This window comes from Canis aureus, chromosome 24 (genome assembly GCF_053574225.1).
Source record: "Canis aureus isolate CA01 chromosome 24, VMU_Caureus_v.1.0, whole genome shotgun sequence".
NCBI lineage: Eukaryota > Metazoa > Chordata > Mammalia > Carnivora > Canidae > Canis > Canis aureus.
The window spans coordinates 9,858,037-9,881,617 of record NC_135634.1 but is presented as its reverse complement, the minus strand read 5'-3'; the positions used below and the strand labels follow the sequence as shown (position 1 = coordinate 9,881,617).

General features: G+C 39.6%; 1 protein-coding gene across 1 annotated transcript in view; it reads left to right on the top strand.

Annotated features, from left to right (window-relative positions):
• Window positions 1-23,581, top strand: part of B3GLCT (beta 3-glucosyltransferase) — a 238,226-nt gene that overhangs the window by 20,795 nt on the left and 193,850 nt on the right. The window contains exons 3-6 of the mRNA XM_077868187.1: window positions 3,371-3,410; window positions 8,964-9,073; window positions 22,476-22,552; window positions 23,060-23,171. Of these exons, the coding sequence (XP_077724313.1) occupies window positions 3,371-3,410; window positions 8,964-9,073; window positions 22,476-22,552; window positions 23,060-23,171 (339 nt within the window). The remainder of the gene's footprint in view (window positions 1-3,370; window positions 3,411-8,963; window positions 9,074-22,475; window positions 22,553-23,059; window positions 23,172-23,581) is intronic.

The following is a 23,581-nucleotide window of genomic DNA, read 5'->3' as shown; positions in this document are numbered from 1 at the left end:
AAACAAGGACCAGCTTTTAGCTGAGTCCATTGATGAACACATCTTGATCAATTCTTTTTTTTTTTTAAAGACTTTATTTATTTATTCAGGAGAGAGATTGAGAGAGAGAGAGTGAGAGAGAGAGGCAGAAACACAGAGGGAGAAGCAGGCTCCATGCAGGGAGCCCGATGTGGGACTCCATCCCGGGACTCCAGAATCACGCCCTGGGCCGAAGGCGGGGCTAAACCACTGAGCCACCCAGGGATCCCCTGATCAATTCATTTTATTCAACATCGGGGGGCGGGGGGCAGTTGGTTGTTTGCGACTGGGTACAAGATGCCATTTTACTTCTCTTCCTAAAAGATTTTTTTAAAAAAGATTTTTATTTACTCATCAGAGAGAGAGAGAGAGAGAGAGAGAGAGAGAGGCAGAGGCAGAGACATAGGCGGAGGGAGAAGCAGGGTCCATGTGGGGAGCCCCACGTGGGACTCGATAGCAGGTCTCCAGGATCACGCCCCGGGCCAGAGGCAGGCACTAAACTGCTGAGCCACCCAGGCGTCCCTTAAAAGATTTCATATCAAATTCTTTTGAGGATGTCTTGTCTTTTTTTCATGGAGGATTTGTAAATGAGGCAGGACATATGTGGATTGTGAATGTTGAAATCTATCGTGCCTTAATAAATAAAACCTGTACCAAAGGGTGATTTGGATTTGTCTTTTCTCAGCTAGGGTAAGAGCTGTTTGTGGGGTGGATACATGAGTAAGAAATCTCTTTCCTATCTGAATAACAATTCAGTTGACTCACAAAACTTTGACAGTGAGCACATTTTGACTGAAACTGATAGTCGGTGTAAGAAACATGTGGCAGCAGAGATAATAAAACAAACCACGTATTTCTTCTTAGGAAGAGCTAAGCATTTTCACGAGGGAAGCTGGAGACAGAATTTTAAATGTCCTGTCAATTTGTTCATTTAGTCTAATTTTCTTTCTCAAAGGGGAAATTGCCCAAGACCATTTTGGTTCCATTCAGTTCACTTAACCATTCTAGGATGTTTTACTTTTACAGTTTACAAATTGAGCCATTCGCAATTGTTAATCATTTCTGAGCTATTGTTTTCAGCCAGTTGGAGCTGCAGGGCTTAATAACAAATGGAAAGATTTGTAATTTTGGTTGATTTTCTTTGGTTTCACAAAGAGATGTGGTAGGAAGTCCAGTTGGTTTCCAGGGTAAATTAGGAAACAAGGAGTTGAGGGTATTTTTTAAAAATCTTTCAGCTTATTGCTAAAGGAGACTTTTGTTGTGGGTATCACTTGGAGCTCACTCTCAAGTGTGCTTTCTTCTGATGCATATTTTCTGAAGAATACCTCTGGAGAAAGACGGCATACATTATCACTTGGATGTGCAAAAAGAACATTGGAAGGAGCTCAGAAGACCTAGATTTTTATCCTGGTTCTGTGGCTAGAATGACTGTTGGACTTTAGGCAAATCCTTTACCCGTCCTGAGTCTCCATTGTCTCATTTGTAAAAGGGGAGCATTGGTTTACATAATCTCTAATGCTCTCTCTTTTTAAAAACATTATGGTAAAATAAACATAACATTAACCATAACCATAACCATTTCTAAGTGTACAGTTCAGCAGTATTAAGTATATTCATACTGTTGTGCGAACAATCTCCAGGACTCTTTTCGTCTCACAAAACTGAAACTGTCCCCATTAAACAGCTCTCAATTTTCCTTCCCCAGCCCCTGGCAACCACCCTCTACTTTGTTTTTATGAATCACATTGTGCTGTAAGTGGAATCATACAGTATTTGTTTTTTTGTGTCTGGCTTATTTCACTTAGCTTGAGGTCTTCAAGGTACATTGGTGTCATAGCAAGTGCCAGAATTTCCTTCCTTTTTAAAGCTGAATAATATTCCATTGTATATACACTATATTTTCTTTACCCACTCCAATGCTATTTTTAAATCTAAGCTTTCAAATTTTCCATGATCCTCACTTCCCAGCCAAAGCTGTGGCCTTGAAAGGAGTGGGCAGCTTGGCCAAGGGGTGGGCAGCAGGTTAACGGTGAATGCTCAGCGGCATTTCTGGTTTCTGAGGCTGGCGCTTCTTCTCCGAGGGCAGACAGTTAGACTGTGGAAGATGCAGTGAGTCGATCTGTGCTAACTTATGATGGTAACCTGACTTTGGTTCAGCACAAAGAAGTGGCTAGAGCATTCCAGTATTTTTTAGTGGGCTTTTCCAAAAAGTCCATGTTTCATTAGGATTAAGTAAAATGTCACTTGATCCTGAGGCACAACAGATCAGTACACCACAATGAGGTTCTCCTCTGCTCGGTGGTATTTCTACTCTTGAGACAAAGATAATGGCAGGAAATGCTGCCAAAGGTAGACGGTGTCCTATGTTTCCCTCTCTATCCTCCCTGTCTACCGTCATGATCCCTTTGGCATTCTGAGAATTTACATCTCTGTGTGGCTGCATCTTGGCTTGGAAGCTGTTCCCCATTTTGTTGGTAAAGGCTCATGAATGCATTTCTTGTTGCAGCCTGTGAAGAAAACTGAAGGATATTTGCCACTGTCCAGTTGTTATAATTATAGTGAATGGCAGTCAGAAGCAGAAAAGGGCAATTAGAGGGAAAATTCTTTTGCTGGAGAAGACAGGGAGGATGGCAGATTTAGTGGCTGACACTTTGCACTTTGGCAGAGAAATCTTTTATGAGCCCCTCCCCTAATCTACTCAGGATCAGGACCAGGTATTTCTGTGCCCACGTCTGGATTTCTGTCTTCCAAGCTCTGTAGCTGTGAGATGCTTTTTCTGTGCTCGTGAGTGCTCCTGAGCCACAGGCTGCCTGCTTCCTCGGGCTCTGCTGAGGCCCCCAGTACTGCTCCTCAGGTGGAGGAGCACATCATGGTGATGTTCTGGATGGATGACAGTGTGTCTGAGCCCACAAGATGATAAATACCATAATTAGTGGAGCTCATCTTCATGAGAAACACACTGCCAGCATTGATACTGTTTGTTTTGTTTACCATGCTTTTGAATTCACAGGATTTTTAAATGAACTCACCCCAGAACATTGTGAACCAGTTAAGAGTTACCTTTAGCTCCATCTTACCCAGGAGGAAAGAGGCTCAGTTCAATTAAGTGACTTGTCCAAGATCACATAAGAAAGGGGCAGCCCCGTAGAAGGCTCCTGTCATGATGCAGAAGTGTATCATCTCTGCTCGCTCCCCCATACATTTTGGTTTGTTTCTTTAGGGAAGCATTGCCAAGCTCTCCTCTTCACCGTTTTCCCCTAAATGTTACTGTGTACCATGCATATTTATTTGGTGTTTTGCTAGCTTTGTTACATGGAGAGATTTATCTTTTTCTCTTTTGTCCAAAATACAGAATTTGGAGAAAAGTGGTGTCTCAAGGAAAAGTGACATAGGTAAGTAATGTTTTTTTTTTTTTTTTAACTTATGAGTATATACCCAGGTATATATTTCTTATAAATTATATTTCAGTGAAGTGAATTTCTGTTTCTTATTTTATTTATGAGGTAAATATCCTTGGGCAAATACATGTTCCATCTTGGGCCTGACCCAGCATCTACCCTCATGAAGACATGGGGAGAACACTTTTCAGATTGACATGGTGGCATGTGATTTGTACCGGACACAACTGCCAATATGTTAGATTGAATTCATTGACCCTCATTTATTGAGTTTCCAATTAGGGTGGATGACTGCGCCAGGTGGCCACTGTAGGGGCGATGGGAATGAGTAAGACACAGTCTCTGTCATTAGAGGCCCACACTTAGTGGGAGAAAAGGACTAACCTCTGCCTGGAGCCAGATTTTCTACATGTTGACTTGCAGTCATCACTTTCCCTAGAGATCAGCTTACCAATCATATCAGTCAAACTCATCCTGAGAACCCTAGTACAGAAGCAGCTTCTTGGATCTTTGTAGACATCCTGTAGTTTCCCTGGCCCCTCTGTACCCTTACTCATACTCCTTTTCAGAAGATTGTAAGCATCTTCAAAAATGTGACCATGAAGTCACAGTTGTTGTTACTATTGTCATTTTCTTATGAGAAAAATGCCGCAGTGTGTTGAGAGGATAAAGCTGGTGTCTCCTTGGACAGTAGAGAAAGGGCACATTTTCTTTTGTAGGCTTTCCTTTCATAGGCCTGGGTTCTATGGAGTCTAGAAGGCAGGAGAATGACCCTGGGTTTTTTGGGAGGATAGCTTGTGCTGGGGTAGCAGGCATGCATGCCTTCAGCTCTGAGACTGGCAGATTGAAGGAGCCTTGTTGGTTCATTGTTTTTTCTTCTTTATATTATGACATCCTGGATGCTCAGCCACTCCTCCCCACGTGGAGATGTTCTCTATGCAGCCAACATTTGTGATTTTGGGTGTTTGTATGTTTATTTTATGGGAGCTTATGGGGTTTCTGGGGCTCCTTATAGAAAATGATTATATTTTACTTTTAAGGAGGAGGTGGAGGGGGGAACTAAAGAGGGAATCTTAAGCAGGCTCCACCTCTAGCATGGAACCCAATGTGAAGCTTGATCTCACCACCCTGAGATTGTGACCTCAGCCAAAATTGAGAGTCAGACACTAACCAACTGAGCCATCCAGGTGTCCTGAAAAATCTGAAAATGGTGATTAAATGAACTAATGTTGCTAGTCTGGGATATGGGCTTTAAAGTACCAAGGGGAAGTTACCAGAATAAGTAAATCAACATTCTTGCTATTTGACTTTTATCAGAAGAACTGCACACTGATTCCTCATCAGAAAGACAGCAGCAGGATGGAATCCATGTTTGTAAATTACCTCTGACCAGGAAGGATTAGCACTTAGTAGGGCATTTGGCACATGATAGGTGCTCAACACCTGAGAAATAGAGAACCTTTGATTTCTTTCTCCTTCAAAGAATTATTATTTCTCCTTTAGGGATCTTTCCTAACCACTTCCTTGGTTCTGTCATCTTTTCTTAATACTCTGCTGCTTACTGTCGGCCTCAGAACCATACGGGTTCTTTCCCAGCCTTGACTGATTTCTTTACCTTCCCCTTCTGGCCCATCATGTGCCTGATTGTTGTCAGGCACTCAAGGTATGACCCATTTATTGCCCATTCCTGGAGGAGAAACAATGACCATCTGTCTTGAGTTTTTATAGTGTTTTCGTTGGCAAATTGCAGTGTGTTCAGAGAGGTGTGACCGACGTGATAAGGAAATAGGGGGATTGTCTTATTTAGCTCAGTTAACTGGGCAGCAAGAGCTTGAGAATCAGAGGCTGGAACAGCATAGGCAGAGAAGACTGCCACTAAGGTCAGTCCTGGGGTCTAGACTCAGCCAGAATGTGATCAGTTAGGGAGAGCTCAGGATGTCTGTCAGACAAGTCTTTCTTGGAGCTGAGATGACGAACATCAGGAGTTTGAGTATATAAACAGTTTTTAGCACCTAACTGTGCTAACTTGTCCCTCCCAGTCACCTCCCCGCCAACCCCCAGAATGGAGGTGGGGCTGGATGGCTTCTCAGTGATATTGTGTCATTCATTATTAATAGGGTTTTAGGAACTGGGTTGGGTACACCCTTCCTCTTTTGCCTTATCACCAGTAACTGCCCCATATGGATCTTATTTCTTAGCCATACTGTCACTGTTTTCAGAGCCCTAATTTCACTTACTCTCCCAAACCTTCACTGTTCCTTCTGTCCCTCAAACTCCTCTCACCTCTTCTCTGGGCATCCCCAGGACAGTGTCCTCATGGCTTCTTCTGGGAACTCCCTACTCCTTGGGGTCCCGGATGGCTCTGTGGCCCTACCCCAGTTTGAAAGCTTTTAATCTATAGATCCATTCTCTTAGTGTGGCACTTAAATCCTTCACAATCTGATCTGGCTGAGGCAGCCTCCCTCTCTAACTTTATCACTGACTGTTCCCTTCATCTTTTTCTCAGAAATGCCTGACAGACTCCCCTGGTCATCTACTCCTGATGCTGCAGAGAGAAGGCAGGCTGTGGGCTCTGTGATAACCCTGCTTCCTTCTCTGCCACCCTCTGTGCCTGAGTCTGCAGATAATTGCTGCATTTTAAAGGAAACTCAGGAAATGCCCCTTTCCAGAAACCCTCCTTACATTTGCTCCCCCTCTGTGCTTCTCTAGTTCCTCTGCTTGGCTTTGTGTTGTGAGGGCTGCCTTCTGAACTAGGCTCAGGCTCTTACTTGCTGGGACTGTGCAGCCTTGCACAGAGCTTTGAACTCAATGCAGATTTAGAGATGTTTGCTGGACGAGTGCTCATAGCTCACGTGATCAAGGCATGATGATTTCTTAGTAGCAGAAAAAACAAATACAGCTCAGAGCATGTGACTCCGGTCTAAGCAAAGGGGAAGAATTGACTTTTTTCCTTCTTGTAAAGTCTCTTCCCCATGTGGAAGAACTGTTGTTTTTGTGGGATCAGTGAGAGTTTTGCTTATCTGGTAGAAGAAAAGGCAGAAGTTGATTGCTGCAGAATGAACCTTTTGACAGATGGATTTGCTCTTTTAAAAACTCTATTATGAATTATTTTGAACATACAGGAAGCTACAAAGAGTAATGGGCATCCACGTATCTACCACCTAGTTTAAGAAATATAACATTCCTAACATAGCTGAAGCCTTTTAACTATGATCTTAGTTTGGTGTTTATATCATTCTCATGTAATCTTTTATATTTTCTGGTCACATATGATATGGTATGTGTATATATATATATATATATATATATATATATTTTGCATTTATATAGTATATATCCATCCTACATATATTTGTGCTTATCTTCTCACAGACCATTGATTTATATGGTTATTCCTTTGTAGCTTGTTTTTTTTTTTTTTTTTTTTCCAGTCTGTAGGATTCATCTATAATATCCACCTGGATTGATGCATCAAGTGCTAGTTAATTTCCATTGCTGCGTAGTATTCCAATTGTGTATGTTGTTAGTGGATATTTGAGTTGCTTCAAATTTTTTCCTTTTACACAATCCTGCTGTGAGCACTCTTGTTATATATCCTTTTTTTACAGGTATGCAAGTTTCTCAAGGATGATTAGTAGGAGTGGAGTTTCTGGGTCATTGGGAATGTGTGTCTTCAGTTTTATTAAATTTTGCAAAAATTATTCTCTGAGGTTTATTTATTTCATTTCTAACAAAAGTAAGTCTTTATAACTCCTCTATTGATATGTCACTTAACAGCAATGTTTCAGATAGTAGATAGGATATTACATTTCTGTTGAAATTATAAGATACTTGTTTAAGTCTTATCTGTGTGTCCTATTTATAGAGCCAAGAAACTGATTTGAATTAGGTAGGGAGGTAGGTACGTGGAATGTTCATATTTATATAAACTCCTACAGGAAAAGAATTAGGTCATATTCAGTAGGTTGTTGAGCATTTCCTTTTAAATTTTTTATTAAGTTTTAACCAAAGAGCATTTTGGATTATTTTTAGGATCTAGATGGCTCACTGTGGAGCTATTTGTTGTATGAATATTTGAGTGAGTGAATAAATGAATGGAACTATGGAACTGAACATAGGAACAATAAAATTTAAGGAATAAAATTAAAACCAGGTTACGTCTCTGAATAGAGGTATTAAAGGGAAAGGCACATGGTAAGGGGCAGGTCCCCACCATTGCTGTAAGCCTGCCTGGAAGCTACAGTTTATATGAAGTCTGCCTTCTGCCAATGCCCCTGTCTGGTGGCAGGCTGCTGACACGATGGCTGTTTCTATCTGTTGCTTTATTGTAAGCTCAGAACCTAATGTGTTTCTCCATTGTGGGGACTGAGCAACCATCTTTGCTGTCAAGCAAGTAGTCTTCCCTGGTCAGGTGGGCCTAACATACTAGGGTTTACTTTTTGCTAGCCATTGTGAGAAAGCTGGCCACCCTGAGGTGAGTCCCTAGGGGGCTAGTAAATACTGCCAGTGTTGTTGTAGATGGGCTTTTATGCAACACTTCATGTTGAAGCCCTGCTCCTATAGAATTGTGGCTGTTTTCCTGGAGATAACACTTAATTCTGGCTAGGTGCCATGGTAAGTAGAGTAGAGATTATTGAGTTATTTATTTGCAAGTACTTGTGACCTAATGGGTCAGAAGCAGTCCCTGTTGAGTGTCATCTTAAAGAGCCATCCAGAACATTCTTGAAGTCATGTATTAGTTTGCTAGGGCTGCTGAAATAAACTACCACAAATTGTGTGCTTAAACAATAGAAATGTGTCTCACAGTTCTGACGGGCAGAAGTCTGAGATCAAGGTGTGGGCAGGGTTGATTTCTTCTGAGGTTGATTTCTTCTGGCTTGTAGATGGCTGTCTTCAGTGTGTGGCTTCACATCATCTTCCCTCGGTGTATCTGTGTCTAGATTTCTCTTTTTGTAAGGATACCAAGTATACTGGGTTAGGTCCAACCCCCCCCCCCCCCCCAAACTAACAACCTCACTTGAACTTGAGTGCCTCTCTGTAAAGACCCAGCTCCAAGTAAGGTCACATGCTGAAGCCCTAGATGTTAGGACATGAACATATGACATTTGTGGGGTTGGGGCGGGGGACACACTTCAACTCATAGCAGGTAATAGTGCAGTGTAGGATTATGTGTGAGTTGTTAGGCGGCTAGTTGCAAACAAGATTTTCAGCTACTGGGGAGACTAGCATTGTAGACACTTTCCTACTTTCTCACATTTACAGTCATCTTTCGACAGATGTAGGAGCGGATTCACAGTTTGCTACCACAGATTTGATCTAGTACAGTGAGCTTATTTACTTGCTAACTTCTAGGAAGGATGTTTCAGAGATCAGTTTAAAAAGAGATTTTTGTTGCTATGATTACATTTACATTGATTTTTTTTTTCCCCTTAAGAGTTTATGGCCTGAAGGCTTGCCTTACAGCTTTTTTTTTTTTAAATCCATTTTTAAGTTTATTTCAGTTGTTGAAAAATAAATACCTGAAAGCTTTTTTTCCTTTGGTTCTAGATTTAAAAGGAATTGTATTTGTCATCCAGAGTCAAAGTAATTCTTTTCATGCAAAGAGAGCGGAACAGTTAAAAAAAAGCATCTTAAAGCAAGCAACAAATCTCACACAGGTATGTAGTGATGGCTGGGATGTCTGCTAGTTACTTATTTGTTGTTACTTTCACGTTTTCCAAAGTCCTCCGTCTGTAGATAAAATCCATTTTATTTAGATGAGAGTAACTCTTCTGACTTGTTTGCTTATTTAATACTGACTTGTTTAAAATGCTCTTGTTAATTCCTGATGCTCAAAGCATTGTCTTCTAAATTCTTCCTATTTTTTTTAAAAGACTTGCATAATTCTGTAGGACTCTTGTGGTTTTGTCATAAAGTATAAAAAAAGTGGAAGGAATAACATTTTAAAAGCAAGGCTTAAAATAGTAGGGATAATTAATGTTCAAAATTTTAGTACCAGGTTCTAAGGCAATTTTCATGTTGAAATAACATTTTCATTAACCTTAGTGTGGTGTTTCCTCCATGAGTCTCTTAATCAGTTTTTTAATTGGATATCATTAATTGAACTTTTGAGTTGATTTGTAATGTAATATCCAAGAAGGATTATGGAGAGAAAAATCGACACATGCACGTACATTTTAATAGTGTTTAAAATAGGCATGAACTGAATCTACAGCTGCTATGAATAATGCTGAAGGTCTGAGTAAAGGAAGGTCTACCTTCTTGTCTTGCCATAGAGGTGCTTTCTTCTTTAGCTGAGCAGAAGAAACATCCCTCCCAGCGCGCTCGCTACACTGCATTGCTATGGCCTTTAAGACAGAAGTTCTTGTCTGTAGATGAATTCTATCCCTCAGCTCTCGGCAAGAACTCTTTGACAGGAGATGTGTATCTCTGACCGATTGCTTTCTTTCTGCAATGACTTAAGGAAGGTGGAGATTTACTTCCCCTTACAAATAGTCCTGTTGGTGGATGGGCTAGGGGTTGGCAACTCTGCTCCAGGATCCTTCTGTTTTATTTCATGGGCTGAAATGTCTTGTCCTTGTTGGCATGGTTGGAACTGGTTTACTACCACTACATGGGCATTCCCATTTGTGGAGGACAACCAGGTTCCTTTTAAGGATATGACCTTGAAGTAGTATACATATTTCCATCATTTCCCCCTATATACCATTGTCATGTGGACACACCTAGGCTGGGAAAGGTAATATCTAGTTGGGTAGCCTATGGATCCAGCCAAAACGCCAGGAGTTCTAGTCACTGAAAGGAAGAAGAGACCAATTGACATCTCTGCTAAAGTCAGGATTTTGTTTACACATCAAGGACTCACCTAGTCAGTAGAATTTATCTATGAACCTCTCATTCATTCATTCAATATTTACAGAGCAAAGCACTGAGCACACAGGTAGCAGCAAAGTATAGTCCTTATACTTAAAGAACTCAAGTCCAGGAGAGGAGAGAGGCCCATTAAACAGGCAATTTCAAAGCAAAGTGGCAGTGCAGAAAGACAGTTACTGCATGATTCCACTTACATGAGGTATCTAAAATAATCAAATTCATAAATCAAAGACCAGGGTGGTTGTAACCAGGGGAAGGGGAAATGAGTAATTATTACCTGGCATAAAGTTTCAATTAAGTAAGATGAATAAGCTCTGGGATCTGCATTCCAGCATTGAACTGTGTTGGACACTAAATACTTATTGAGAGGACAGAGCTCATGTTAGGTGTTCTTATCACAAAACAATAAAAATAAAAAAATAAGGTACTATTTCCTAAAATAAGGAAAATAGGTGAGGTTAAGGAGGGGGATAGGAGCAGGGGAGGGTTTCTCTGTAGACAGCCAAGTGATAGCAACCAGGTGAGAAGCAGAAACATGTTGCATAGGAGGTGGGCAATGTGGATACCAACCTGGAAGGTTAGGTAGGGACCTGATAGCCAGAGTAGCCATGAGCCCTCTTAAGGCCCCAGGGCCTTTCTCAAGGCCTCTAAGGGGGCACTCTGAGCATTTGAGATATATTTGAGATCCGAGACATTTAGCATCCCTGGCTCTTGGCAATACATGTCGGATGAACCAACAGTCACTGTTACCAAAAGCATGGCCAGTTGAAATGACTGCTAGGGAGAGCCAGTAGGGCCTCAGCATGTCAACTCTATATTTTAAAACGATCACTCTGGTATTTGTGAAGAAAGCAGCTGAACTGACCCAAGACTGCGGCAAGGAGTTGTTGGGGGTTGCCTGGGGGTAATGCTGCTCAAAATGAGGGTGCAGACTTCTGCTAGTGCTTCATCACAGGCAGTGTGAGAAGCACTGGACCAGGGGCAAGAGGCAGAGCTGGTGGTGGCAGCGGCCTTAGAGGGGATGTGAGGCCAGAACCAGGGCAGTTTGGGTGAAGGGCTGGAAAGTCAGGACCAGTGCCCAGCAAGGACTGAGGTGGGGTAGGGTGGGGCCACCATCTAAGGCTGAGGATGGGTTTGTAGGTACAAGATGACTTTTGGTTTCTATAGGTGATGTCTGAGGTGGAGGTGTCAGCTGCTGGAGGCTGGATATTTGTTTGCTTTAGACTCAGGAGAGCAGTTTGTCCAGAAGGTGGTGGATTTGGGATCAGGAACATACATAGGTAGTGGCTGAAAGCTTGAAGGTGCTGCTTCCAAGGGGAACAGTGGAGCCCTGGTGAAAAGCAGGGTTTGGGGGCTGGGCAGAGCAGAAGCAGCCTTCTGGGGACACAGGAGTGTGTGAGACACAGAGAAAGTGCGTTGTCTGATTTCAGGAAAACCGAAAAGTCTTGCGGGGACCCCTGCCTGTGCACTTACCTCAGGAGGTGTTGCCACCCAGAGGGCTTTGCTGTTGTTATTGTTATTGTTATTTTTATTCTTAATTGTGGTTAAAAAAAAAAGAAAGCAAGCATGTAAAATTTGCCCTCAGCCATTTTTAAGTGTAAGTACTGTAAAGTACATTCACGTTGTATGCCAATTTCCAGAACTTTTTGTCTTCCCAACTGAAACTGGATCCATACCCGTGACACAACCCTACTTTTCCTTTTCCTTCAGCCCTTGGCAACCAGCGTTCTGCTTGTCTCTATGAATCTGACTATACTATGTACCTCATATAAGTGGCATCACATAGTATTTGTTATTTTTTTTTCTTTTTTTGACTGGCTTATTTTACTTAGTGTAACATCCTCAAGGTTCATCCATGTGGTAGCCTATGACAGGATTTCCTTCAGTTTTATGGTTGAATGATTATCATCATTACTTGGACAGCCTTTCCTCTGGGTCCTGGGGGTAGCCTTGGTCTACCATGATGGCCGTTTTCATCCACAGGCACTACTTTCCTGGAATGCTCCTTTGGTATTCCACATGGGCCCCCCTGCGGTGCCCTTTCACCTACAGGGCCTCTGGCCTGCTTTCAGAATCCAAAGGGAAGCAAGTCCTGCTCTGTCCTCTTGTACCCCCTGACCTGTGGCATCCAGGGTAACGCCACACACTGACATTAGAAACTGCATTTTTAACTGATACATTTTCTCAGCTTTTAAGTCTTAGAAAACAGTTCCATTTCACTGAAGTATTTACCTTCTCTAGAACTTTATTTCATGCTTCTAATTTTAGGTTTTACATATACTGAATTTTTATTGTCCTTTCTGTTTATCGTTTGTGCTTTAGACAGCCTGTTTAGTAGGTGTCTTAGATTGCCACTAGGTGGCAATATTGGTTTTACATTTAAAGACACGTAATTAAGCAACATCATCAAGCAAACCCTTAATTTCTGTGATAATAAATGGAGTCTAGACTAAAGCAATAAGGAAACTTCCTTTTAATTATAAGATAGTCTATTTTTCTTATTCTGAAATTCTTTCCTGGGATGGAAGCCAGCTATGAATACTGAGGTAGTTATGACAAAATTTTAACACTTGGATTTGATTTGCTCACAAGATCTAGCTCTTTGGTAGTTGAAATGGCCAGAAAGATTTTAGTGTCTGAAACTATGCTTGATACTAGTTAATTTTTTCTCCTTACAGAGTTTTTTATGCTATGTATATGATTAAAAGTCAAATTTTAAAGATCCAAAGGCAGTTGACAGCTAACATAGGGTCTGTGGACAATACTTGGGGTGGTATTGAGATACCCTGACCTAGAACTATGTGAAAATAGGGCAACAAGGTTGACTTCGGAGAATTAAATGAGATGCACAAAACATGGGGAGTGGGACCAAGTCCCTTTAAGAGGCAGGTATGGCTCCCTACTGAAAATTTAACTGGAACTTGTTTTGAGAGATTGACATATTCTTGAGAAAGAATTGACAACTCATTCATCAGCCATGGAAGTGGAGAAAGGGAGAATCTAAGGTAGAAGTTGTCAGGGCATCCCCAGCACTGTGATGGGGAGCATGCTCACTCCTTCGAGGAGGGGTCAATCCCATGGTTTGGCAGGTGTGCGCTTTAGCTCTAATTGAACAAATATCTCAGGCCCTCACATTATTTGGGACCTGAACCATGAAGTGTTCAGGTTTCAGTTTTGCATTTCCCCATAGATTTGCCCACCATGAGCATTCACCAAAGTTGCTTGCCAAGGGAGGAATCAACAGTGTTTTACCATTTGAATATTTATTTGATAGGCCAAAATATCTATTCCTCCCACACTACCAGATGTCTAGAACTGCTGTTTATTTATTCATTACTCTTGTCAGGTTGTACTTGACTACAAAATCTGCCAAAAATTAAGGTGCAAAAATTTAATGGTTTCTCTGATTATGCATTTCGTTCTAGCTGTTCTCTTTGCTTTGGCAAGTCATTATGTATGCCTGCTTTGCCTCAAGGTGCTAAGATGCAGTCTTATTAAGAACGCAAACATTTTTATCCTTCTAAATGTGAATATAAAGACAGGAGGCTAAACTAACTTTCTGTCTGAAACCTAGCTCTGTACTGGGAGTTGTGGCTAGAATGGTAAATCTTTTTTCTCTTGTTTCTAAAATAATTTGGCTCACTGTGAGTTGTCATGCCCATTTCCAGTTTTGAAGCTTATAATGCAGCTTCTAATGGCTCTGTAGTTTATAGTTATATGCTTTCTCTAATCAGAAAGCCAGCAGACTTTACCAAGTGCTCTTCTGTGTGCAGAGTACTGTTCTTGATTGCTATGGAATAAAGGGTTAGAAAAGATGCTCTAGCTGTTTGAGTTCCTTATGAGGTAGACGGTAACTGTTTCATAATGGAAATGGAAATGACTGTATCATTAAGTAGATTGGCTGTTTAGAGTTTCACAAACAAAAAAGCCACATGGAGGGCAGCCCAGGTGGCTCAGCGATTTAACGCCACCTTCGGCTCAGGGCCTGATCCTGGAGACCCGGAATTGAGTCCCACGTCAGGCTCCCTGCATGGAGCCTGCTTCTCCCTCTGCCTGTGTCTCTGCCTCTCTCTCTCTCTCTCTCTCTTTTTCTCTGTATGTCTCACATGAATAAATAAATAACATCTTTAAAAGAAAAAGCCATATGGAGCTGAGGCTAACAGAAACCCATAAGAGTTTGTGCAACAATCTCTTAAATAATCAGGCACTTGAATGTATTTTGTTTGTTTGTTTGTTTATTTATTTATTTATGTATTTATATTGTATTATTTATTTATTCATGAAATTAACAGAGAGAGGTAGAAACACAGGCAGAGGGAGAAGCAAGCTCCCTGCGGGGAGCCTGATGTGGGACTCGATCCTAGGACCCTGGGATAGTATTTTCAGCCAAAGGCAGACGCTCAACCACCAAGCCACCCAGGTGCCCCATGTATTTCATTTTCAATGCTTACTATGTGCATAGCATCTGTGGGTCTGTTATGATTTGACTTCCCTTTTTTTGAACCTAAGAAAACTCCTTCTTGAATGGATTTTTCTGTGAAAATACTTGTGAATATATATATTTTGTGTGTGTGACAAGAAGTGGGAGCAAACAGGTTGGCCTCTGGTGAAGATACAATGGGAGTATCTTATGCTTATGTTGTTGATGGAGAGGCCGTACTCTGAGGGTTGTACCTTCCCTCCTGGTACCTGGGATCCAGTAACCAAGGGGAACCCAGACTGTGAAGTATTAGATATTAACTCTTGCCTGAAGTTACAGAAACTAGCATTGTTCTCCAAAGGAACTTCAAAATTAAGATTAAGATGGAAACTATAAAGGGAAGAATATAAAGCATCATGGTTTTTTGGGGGGGTGGTTTGTATTTTTAGTAGGTTCTGTTAAAACAAAAATTCTGGCACCATTTTGAAGACTCTAAAATGTGAGCTTCAACCATAGTACAGGGCAAGGGTCATACTTGTTTGGGGAACCACTTCGCATGGGGAAGTCAGCCCCTGTAGGAGTGAGTGCAGTGGGGAGGGAAGGCCCAAGCTCACAGTGGACACAGGACCTGAGAAAAATATGGGCAGAAGCACAGACAACTTAACGGTTCTGTTTTTCAGGCAACCTGCAAATACAGAAAAGAAAGTTCAGAGGTGGGATATTATGAGTTTTTTGGGGGGTGAGCAGCTGTATACATTACATTTGGTACATTTTCTGCTTTGGGCCAAATGGAGCTGAACTGGCTGCTTAGGAACTCCCGCACTCTCCCCACCCACAACTAAATAGCTTTTGAAAAGAACAGACACTTCTAATTTACTGTCTTCTTTGGTGGCGTGAACTTTATCTGAAACCTAGAAGAATCTTGGGCAGCCTGGGTGGCTCAGCGGTTTAGTGCCACCTTCCGCCCAGGGCCTGATCCTGAAGACTGGGAATCGGGAATCGAGTCCCCCGTCGGGCTTCCTGCATGGAGCCTGCTTCTCTCTCTGCCTGTGTCTCTGCCTCTCTCTCTCTCTCTCTCTCTGTGTCTCTCATGAATAAATAAATAAAATCTTTAATAAATAAATAAATAAATAAATAAATAAATAAATAAATAAATAAATAAGTAAATAAAATAAATAAATACCTAGAAGAATCTCTGCCTTAACAAATAAATGCATTTTTTTCTTATTCACAGAAAATTTTGTAAATCACTATTTTCTTGAGGAGACTTAGTCCACAGGCTTTGGTTCATAAGTTAAAAAAAAAACAACACACTTGTTTCCGTGAGATAAGCCAGGAAAGCCAGAGCAAAACCTTTTTGATCAGTATGAAGAAGCTTGAGAAAGATGGTTTTCTGTTTTTAGAAATTTTTTTTATTGTCAAGGAGACTGTGTGAGATACTCCACTGAAAGGTTAGCTTTGACAGTGTGTCACTGGCTATCACTAAAATCTTCTTTTTAGATGAGAACAATTGGATGCCTAATTACTTACTAAAGATTCACGTTTTGTAGTAACTGATAGGTGTTAAGACATCACGTTAATTCATTAAACTGGAGACTTTACTACATTGCTATTGAATAAGAATTTATTCATCTATCCCCTCATTAATAAATCCTTATTGAATATTTATTTTAAAGAAGGACCTGGGCAAGATGCTGTAGGAGAAAATAGGACATTGAGACCCACATTGCTCCAAGGGTGGTTGCTCAGCAATAATGAGTTCATCCATACTGTGGAAAAGGCCCTGTTGTGAGCATTTGTCTCTTTTTGACAGAACCCCTTTCCTGTTCTGGAGAACTCTATCCCTGTGAGTCTGTTGGGAGCTGGGTCTTGGCCCAGTAAGAATGTCAGAGGCCAGATGCTGGGTTCAGGGGGAGGCAGCCTGTGATGGAGTGTGGCCAGGCAGACCTTGCCACATAGAATTGAGTCTGGAGCCAGGGGTCCACAGAAGCCAGTCACTTGAGAGAGCTCACTGTTTGGGTAGTGACACCCATACCTGGTGGCTAGAGGTGGCCTTTTCCTGGTGAGTGGCTATGCCCGTCCTCCAGCAGGCTCATCCTAGTAGGGGAGACACCAGACGTTGCTGCGTGAAGCAATAGTGGCCTTGCACTCTGAGAACACACACAAGAAGGCACCCAGCCCTGCCTGGAAATGTCAGCAAAGGCTTTGTTAGGGCATTTGAACTGAGCCTTGAACAAATGGTAAAGAGTTTGCCAGACCAGACTCCTGCTGGAACAGGTGTGAGGACTCTCGTGGATGGAGGCAGTAATCATGTATCTCACTGGGTATCAGGGAAAGGGTGACTGAAAGGAAAGTGAGGTGCTCTGTGAGCTAGCGTATGAGCTTATGTTTAGAGAGGTGGGCTTGCGGGGACTAGTGAGACATCTGGTCGGTGAGGCCAGGGGCTGGAGTGCAGAGATCAGCTCATTTAACTCTGTGAGGTAGTTCCTGTTATTCTCCCCATTTTGCAGAGAGGAAATCAAGGCTCAGAGAGATCGAGGGATTGTGTAATAAGACTAGAAAAATGCATTTGTTCTAGAATTTTTTAAAGCCTTTACCAAGGAGAAAAAAAAAGGATATTACCAACTGAGATTGATCAGTTCATCTAATCACAGATCATCAAAACAGTAGTGTTCCTGCCTAGGAGTTTTAGGAAGTTGTTTTGTACTGCAAGCAGAAAAACTGAGCTCCAAATGAGCACATTCAGCTTTGGAAAACTATATTATTTAATCTAGGCTCTTTTGTTTTCAAATTTAGACGTTTAAAAATAAAATACTTTGCATTGTAAAAAAAAAATGCCCATGCTGGCATCACTGATAAGTAGTGCAATACCATGCACCTTGGTGCCAGTGGGCTCCAGAGCCTCTGCTGTCTGCTCTGCTGCCTTCTGACACACAGATTGGGCTTTGATGCTGCAGCTGCTGTGCAGAAGTAGTTCCTGTGGCCTCTTCTCTCTATCCATTTAACTGGCTTCATTTTTTTTTATACCATGTATCCCCGACATGATATTCTAGATTTATTTGCTTCTTGCCTTTCTCCTTAATTGGAACGTGAGATCCAAGATGGCAGGGATGCAGCCCTGTCTTTCTACTGCTGTTTATTGTGTTCTTAGAACAGTGCCTAGGACACAGTAGTTGCTCAACAAACACTGTAAGATCAGTACTAATCTTAATAACCATCACATGTGTAGCATGTGCCAAATGTGTGGCATGTACTGGCTTTCTCGATCCCCAGGGCTAATGTTGTCCCCACATTAGAGATGAGATAGTAACAGCCACAGACAGCAAGGAACTTGCTCAAGTTTGCATGGCTCAGAGGAGCCAGAGTGAGGGTTCTTTTTTTTTTTTTTTTAAAGTAGGCTCCACACCCAGCATGGAGCCCATTGTGGGGCTTGAACTCATGAGCCTGAGATCAAGACCTGAGCAGAGATCAAGAGTTGGATGCTTAACCGACTGAGCTACCCAAGGCACCCCCAGAGTAAGGATTCTGATGCAAGTACCTTGGCTCCAGAAATCAGATCCTTAAACACTGAGCTGTATGGCCTTTCATGAATGAATGAATGATTAGTTAAAACAGATTTATACGTACTATAAAAATGTACTTAGTAGCACATTTCAAGGTAAATAGTTAATAAAAATAAATGTTATAAATAATGAGGTAATAGCTTTCTCTTATTAGGAGACTGGTATCTGGGAAAAAATATATTTTAATATATAGGGTCAGGTTTCTGGGAGATATGTTATTACAGCATCACATGTAATCTACTGGTTCATAAATGAATACTGGATTTTTAGACTAGTAAATCTATCTGATATGTGTTCCAAACAGCATATCAGACATCTTTATCATCATCCTCATAAGATATACTTCCTTCTTAGGGGAGAAATTATAACAATAAACAGATGTTACTTTTCATCATAATTCACGTATTGGCCTAAAAGCTCAGTTCAATGGATAAGACTTATATACAGTTGGAATTTGGAAACACAGTTGAACTGGAATCTTTCAGAGCCATTACCTCACACTGAACAAATGTTTTGGCTTTTGCTTTCAAATTTAGTACTTGGTCTGAATGATGAGGTTGAATTAGACCATAAACTCATATACTGCTAGGTTTATACTTTGAATTAAGGTACAGGCAAGTTATAAGTATTGGGAAACAGTCTGCAGAGAAGGAAAAAGGCCAGCAGCATGAAGTTAAATTTGTTGAATTCTTCCTAGACAGAGATACAAAGAGTAAAGTGATCCAAAACCAAATTTGCCTAACAATTAAAGTTATTTATGAGATTTAAAATATTAATCTGTTTTCATCCATGTTCAAGTGTTGGTTCTTTCATTTATACTTTTTCCTTCTGTATGCTCAGCTGTGGAATCAAACCCATTTGCCAAATGCAGGTGGTGGATTTGTGTGAGAACCAGGGAGCCAATTAGAGTGTTGATTTTGAAGGTGTTTTTCTTCATAATTTTTAGTGGCTTTAAGTGTGAACATTTAAGTGGCCTTGATACAAAATGTGTTCAAAGGAAGTACTGAATGCATGTCCAGTAGGCTTTTTGACCTCACAGTGCTTGTTAGGAGATCAGTAGATGCTGATGATGGAAGTGAAGGTAGACTGGTTCAATGAGATAAATAGAGTTGACATAAAAGTTTAATTACTGTTCAACTTAATCATTTTCTTTTCCTCTTCTGTCATATGCCGATAGTAAGCCCTTTGTATTTTTAGCCCGTTTATGCTTGCCTCTGTTATGGCATGATCACATTATTGATAGAATTTTGCCTTAAACTTTTCAGTTTGAAATAAAGTATTGTTGGGTGAATAGGCATCATTTAGATTGCCACCAGACAGTGCTGTATGCATGGGTGCCTTTACTATAGCTTTTATTCCAAATGGCTCTTACAAGGAGGCCTAAATCTGGTGGTGGTAGATAGAGCCATTTTATTTTATTTTATTTTATTTTATTTTATTTTATTTTATTTTATTTTATTTTATTTTATTTTATTTTATTTTATTTATTTATTTTTTTTAAATTTATTTATGATAGTCACACAGAGAGAGAGAGAGAGGCGGAGACATAGGCAGAGGGAGAAGCAGGCTCCATGCACCAGGAGCCTGATGTGGGATTCGATCCCGGGTCTCCAGGATCACGCCCTGAGCCAAAGGCAGGCGCTAAACCGCTGCGCCACCCAGGGATCCCAGATAGAGCAATTTTATATAATTTTCCAAGTAGTAAAACCTGAGATGAGATCATTTGATGGAAAATTTTATTGTGACCTTTTAGATTATTTTAGAAGTGGTAATATATATGTACATTTATACACATGTATATAAATACACATATACACACACATACATATATATATCCATATATATAAAAAACAAGAATAAAAGCTCTTGGGCCTTTTTGAGTATTAGTGGATGAAAATTTATCTACAATGAAATGACCTTGGGTTAATCAAGAGTTAAGACCAGGTTTTGAATGCCAAGGTAGGCATATTTTTGAGATAAAGGTATTCACACACCTTTGGAGATAGTTATCAACACAGCCCACTAGTTTTGAAATGTTTCTATTTGGAGATAAATGGGTACAGAAAACTTGATTGCCGTTTTGTGTTCACTGACTGAAGCAAATATGAAACCCATGCATATGATTTAGTAAACAGAAAGGAATGGAGATAGGGATGATTATAATTCCTTAGTAATCCACAGAGTTTATTTTAGACTAGAATTTAACTCCTTTGTGCTAAGACTTTGCCTTTTTACTTTTATTGTCATGACAAGTTATTCATTAAGTGTGTCTTGGCATCCTTGCCAGGAAGGTGCCCTCACAGCCTTTCCGTGATACCTGTTGACATCACTTACATACTTCTTATAACCAGGAAGGGTAGGATTTGTATGGAAGAAGAATTCTGAAGTCTATTTATTTTTATGCAAGAAGCTTTAAAACTAAACTATGTTTTAACTACATTAAAGAATTTTAAAAGCATAGATATAATACTTTGGTCATCTTGACATAAATATTTTCATTTTTCTGGTTTCTTTCCAGTCTCTGTTCATATATGAATTTGTTTTACAAATTGGGAATCATGTGTTTTTCCACTTAACATAAAGACATTTCCATGGTTACAAAGTCTTCATTATTATACTTTCAATTGTTACAGAATAGGTCATTTTTTTTTTTTTTTTTTTTAAGTAGTCCCCATGCCCAGCACCCAGCGTGGAGCCCAGGGCAAGGCTTCAACTCACAAACCTGAGGTCAAGACTTGAGCTGAAATCAAGAGTCAGACGCTCAATGGACTGAGTCACCCAGGCGCCCCTTACTTATTTTCTTGTAAAACCTTTTAAAGTATTTTGCTATGTTTCATTTCTAGCTAGTTCATATTAGCGTGCCATAATTATTTGAAAATTTTATGCAACTATTAATATTATTAGTTTTCTTCATACATGAATTTTGTTAATATTATTAGTTTTCTTCACACGTGAGTTTTGTTCTCATATAATCCCTTATGAATATACATGTATCTATGTATGTATATATATATATATATATATATATTATATATAGCCATTTCTTAAAAGTCAGTGAAAATTACTGCATAATTCATAGTCAACAGCAAGAAAGCCTGGAATTATATTGAGTATACCGAGTAACTAACTGTTAATTCAGCCTTTCAGCTTTTTTTCTCTTTGACGTGTCATACTGTTAGTCTGATTTAACCTTTGATTACTATTCTTGCATTTCATATTTATACATGAAAGTTAAATACTACATAAAATAAAGACATGAGGCTTTATTTGATAGTTCCCAAGATTTATATTGAAAACCATTCTCCTGAAATAATGAGCTTATACAAACTTAAAGGCTGGTATGGAATCTACATTAGTATAGTAATGGTTCAGATATTTAGGCACTTATTCTTAATGTCTTTTGTCTGCATCAGTTACCAAGAAATAGAATAAAACACAGAATATACTAAAGTTTGTTAGGGTGATATTCAAGCATATTACTATATATCTGACTCTGGGCTAGTAATAATGTGAAATATATTGAATAGTGCTTCAAAGCTAACATTCATAGCCTTAAACATATTAATCTCTCTCTTTGTGTATATGTATGCATATTTATTTAACTATAGATGTGTATTATTTTTGAATATTAGTTCATCCTATATTTATAAATTTTGAATTTTCTATTTATTACTATCATTGTTTGAATACCTAAGGGTTATATTTCTAGTATTTAGAACTGAAACTCTTCATTACTATAGTGTTTTAGTTTTTTAAGGGCACTTAAATTTCTTTTTACAGGAGATAAATTGGACATTCTATATACCCTCTTGTTTGGCTGAAGTGTTTTATTTTCCATCTGCTACCTGTGGTGTATAAACAGTGAAAGTTGTTTCTGTGCCTCTGCATTATCTCTGACTACTTCTGGGCTCTTCCCTTCATATCAAGTCTGCAAATTTCAGGTCATCTACTGGTATCACCGAAGGCCATTCTTGGAGGCCCTCAGTACTGTTTCATGCCTGGGTGATACAGAGATTCTGTGGATTCAGCCAACATCCCACATTTCTAGTAGCTCCTGAGAAGGAAAAAGAGAGTAGTTAGGAGAGTAAAATGCCAGTTCTCTGAAAATACCTGCATTTAAAAATTGAGTCTTTTTTTTTTCTTTAATTGAAGTGATCGTATTGTATTTTTATTTATTTCTCCCCTTTGATAATGTTTCTTTAGGAACTCCCTAGAGTCCTCCTTCTTCATCAGCTGTCTAAGCAGGAAGGTGCATGGACGATACTTCCACTGTTACCACAGTATGTTTAATTTGAAATGTGTGAATTTTGATGTTTCTACCTGAACACTTCTCTGTTCCCTACCTTTCTTACTAAGAGTCAATAAGTAAATTTGAACTCTGTTTTTATGATTACTACATTACCCAAATTTCTTGATTCTTTTAATCATGAATGGCTTCTATTTTTAAATATGTTGCTTTCTTAAAAGCTAAAATGTTGATAGGTTTGATATTTATATTTGAAAATAATCTACTTTTCTGCACTGGTGTCATTATGGAGAGAATTAACTTTAAGAACACTAATTGTAAAAAAAAAAAAAAAAAGAACACTAATTGTTTTTTAAACCATTAATATCTTGCTTTCCCATAATCTGAAACTATCCATTGAAGAAAAATGTAGGGGAAATTAATCTAGATTTCTTACAATCTTCTATGTCTTTCATCTGTTTCTTGTCTGTCTGTCAGTTTTAAACCTTATTATAAAATCATTTTACAGAAGTGATTACTATAACCTGTTTCTCTTTGTCAGCTTTTCTGTAACATATAGCAGAAATTCATCATGGATTTTCTTCTGTGAAGAAGAAACAAGGATACAAATTCCAGAACTCTTAGAAACACTCAGAAGATATGACCCATCAAAGGTGAATACAGTTTTAATACCTGTATTTATCCTTTGGGGGAAATGCTTAAAAGAAGATTTGATTTTGATTAAGAGGTTTTCCAATCTAATAAAAACATTTAATTTAAAATTAAAAAGAATGAAATAATAGTTGAATATCTAGAAGCAATGTTAAAATAATTCTTTTTGAGGTTTTTATAGCTTTTGGAGGGATAGAACCTAAAATGAATCATTTTTAAATGACAATCTATTTACATGTGTTAGCAATTTCAGAGAGGTAAAAAGCTATAATGCAGAATTAAGAAATAAGTTTAAATTGCTTGTCTCTCTTTATCAACAATAACCACATATTATTTTAGATGAGAAGTGTTTCTTGGTTGCCAACTGTTTATCAAGCACTATGATAGCAGAGGCTAGGACAGACAAGGATCT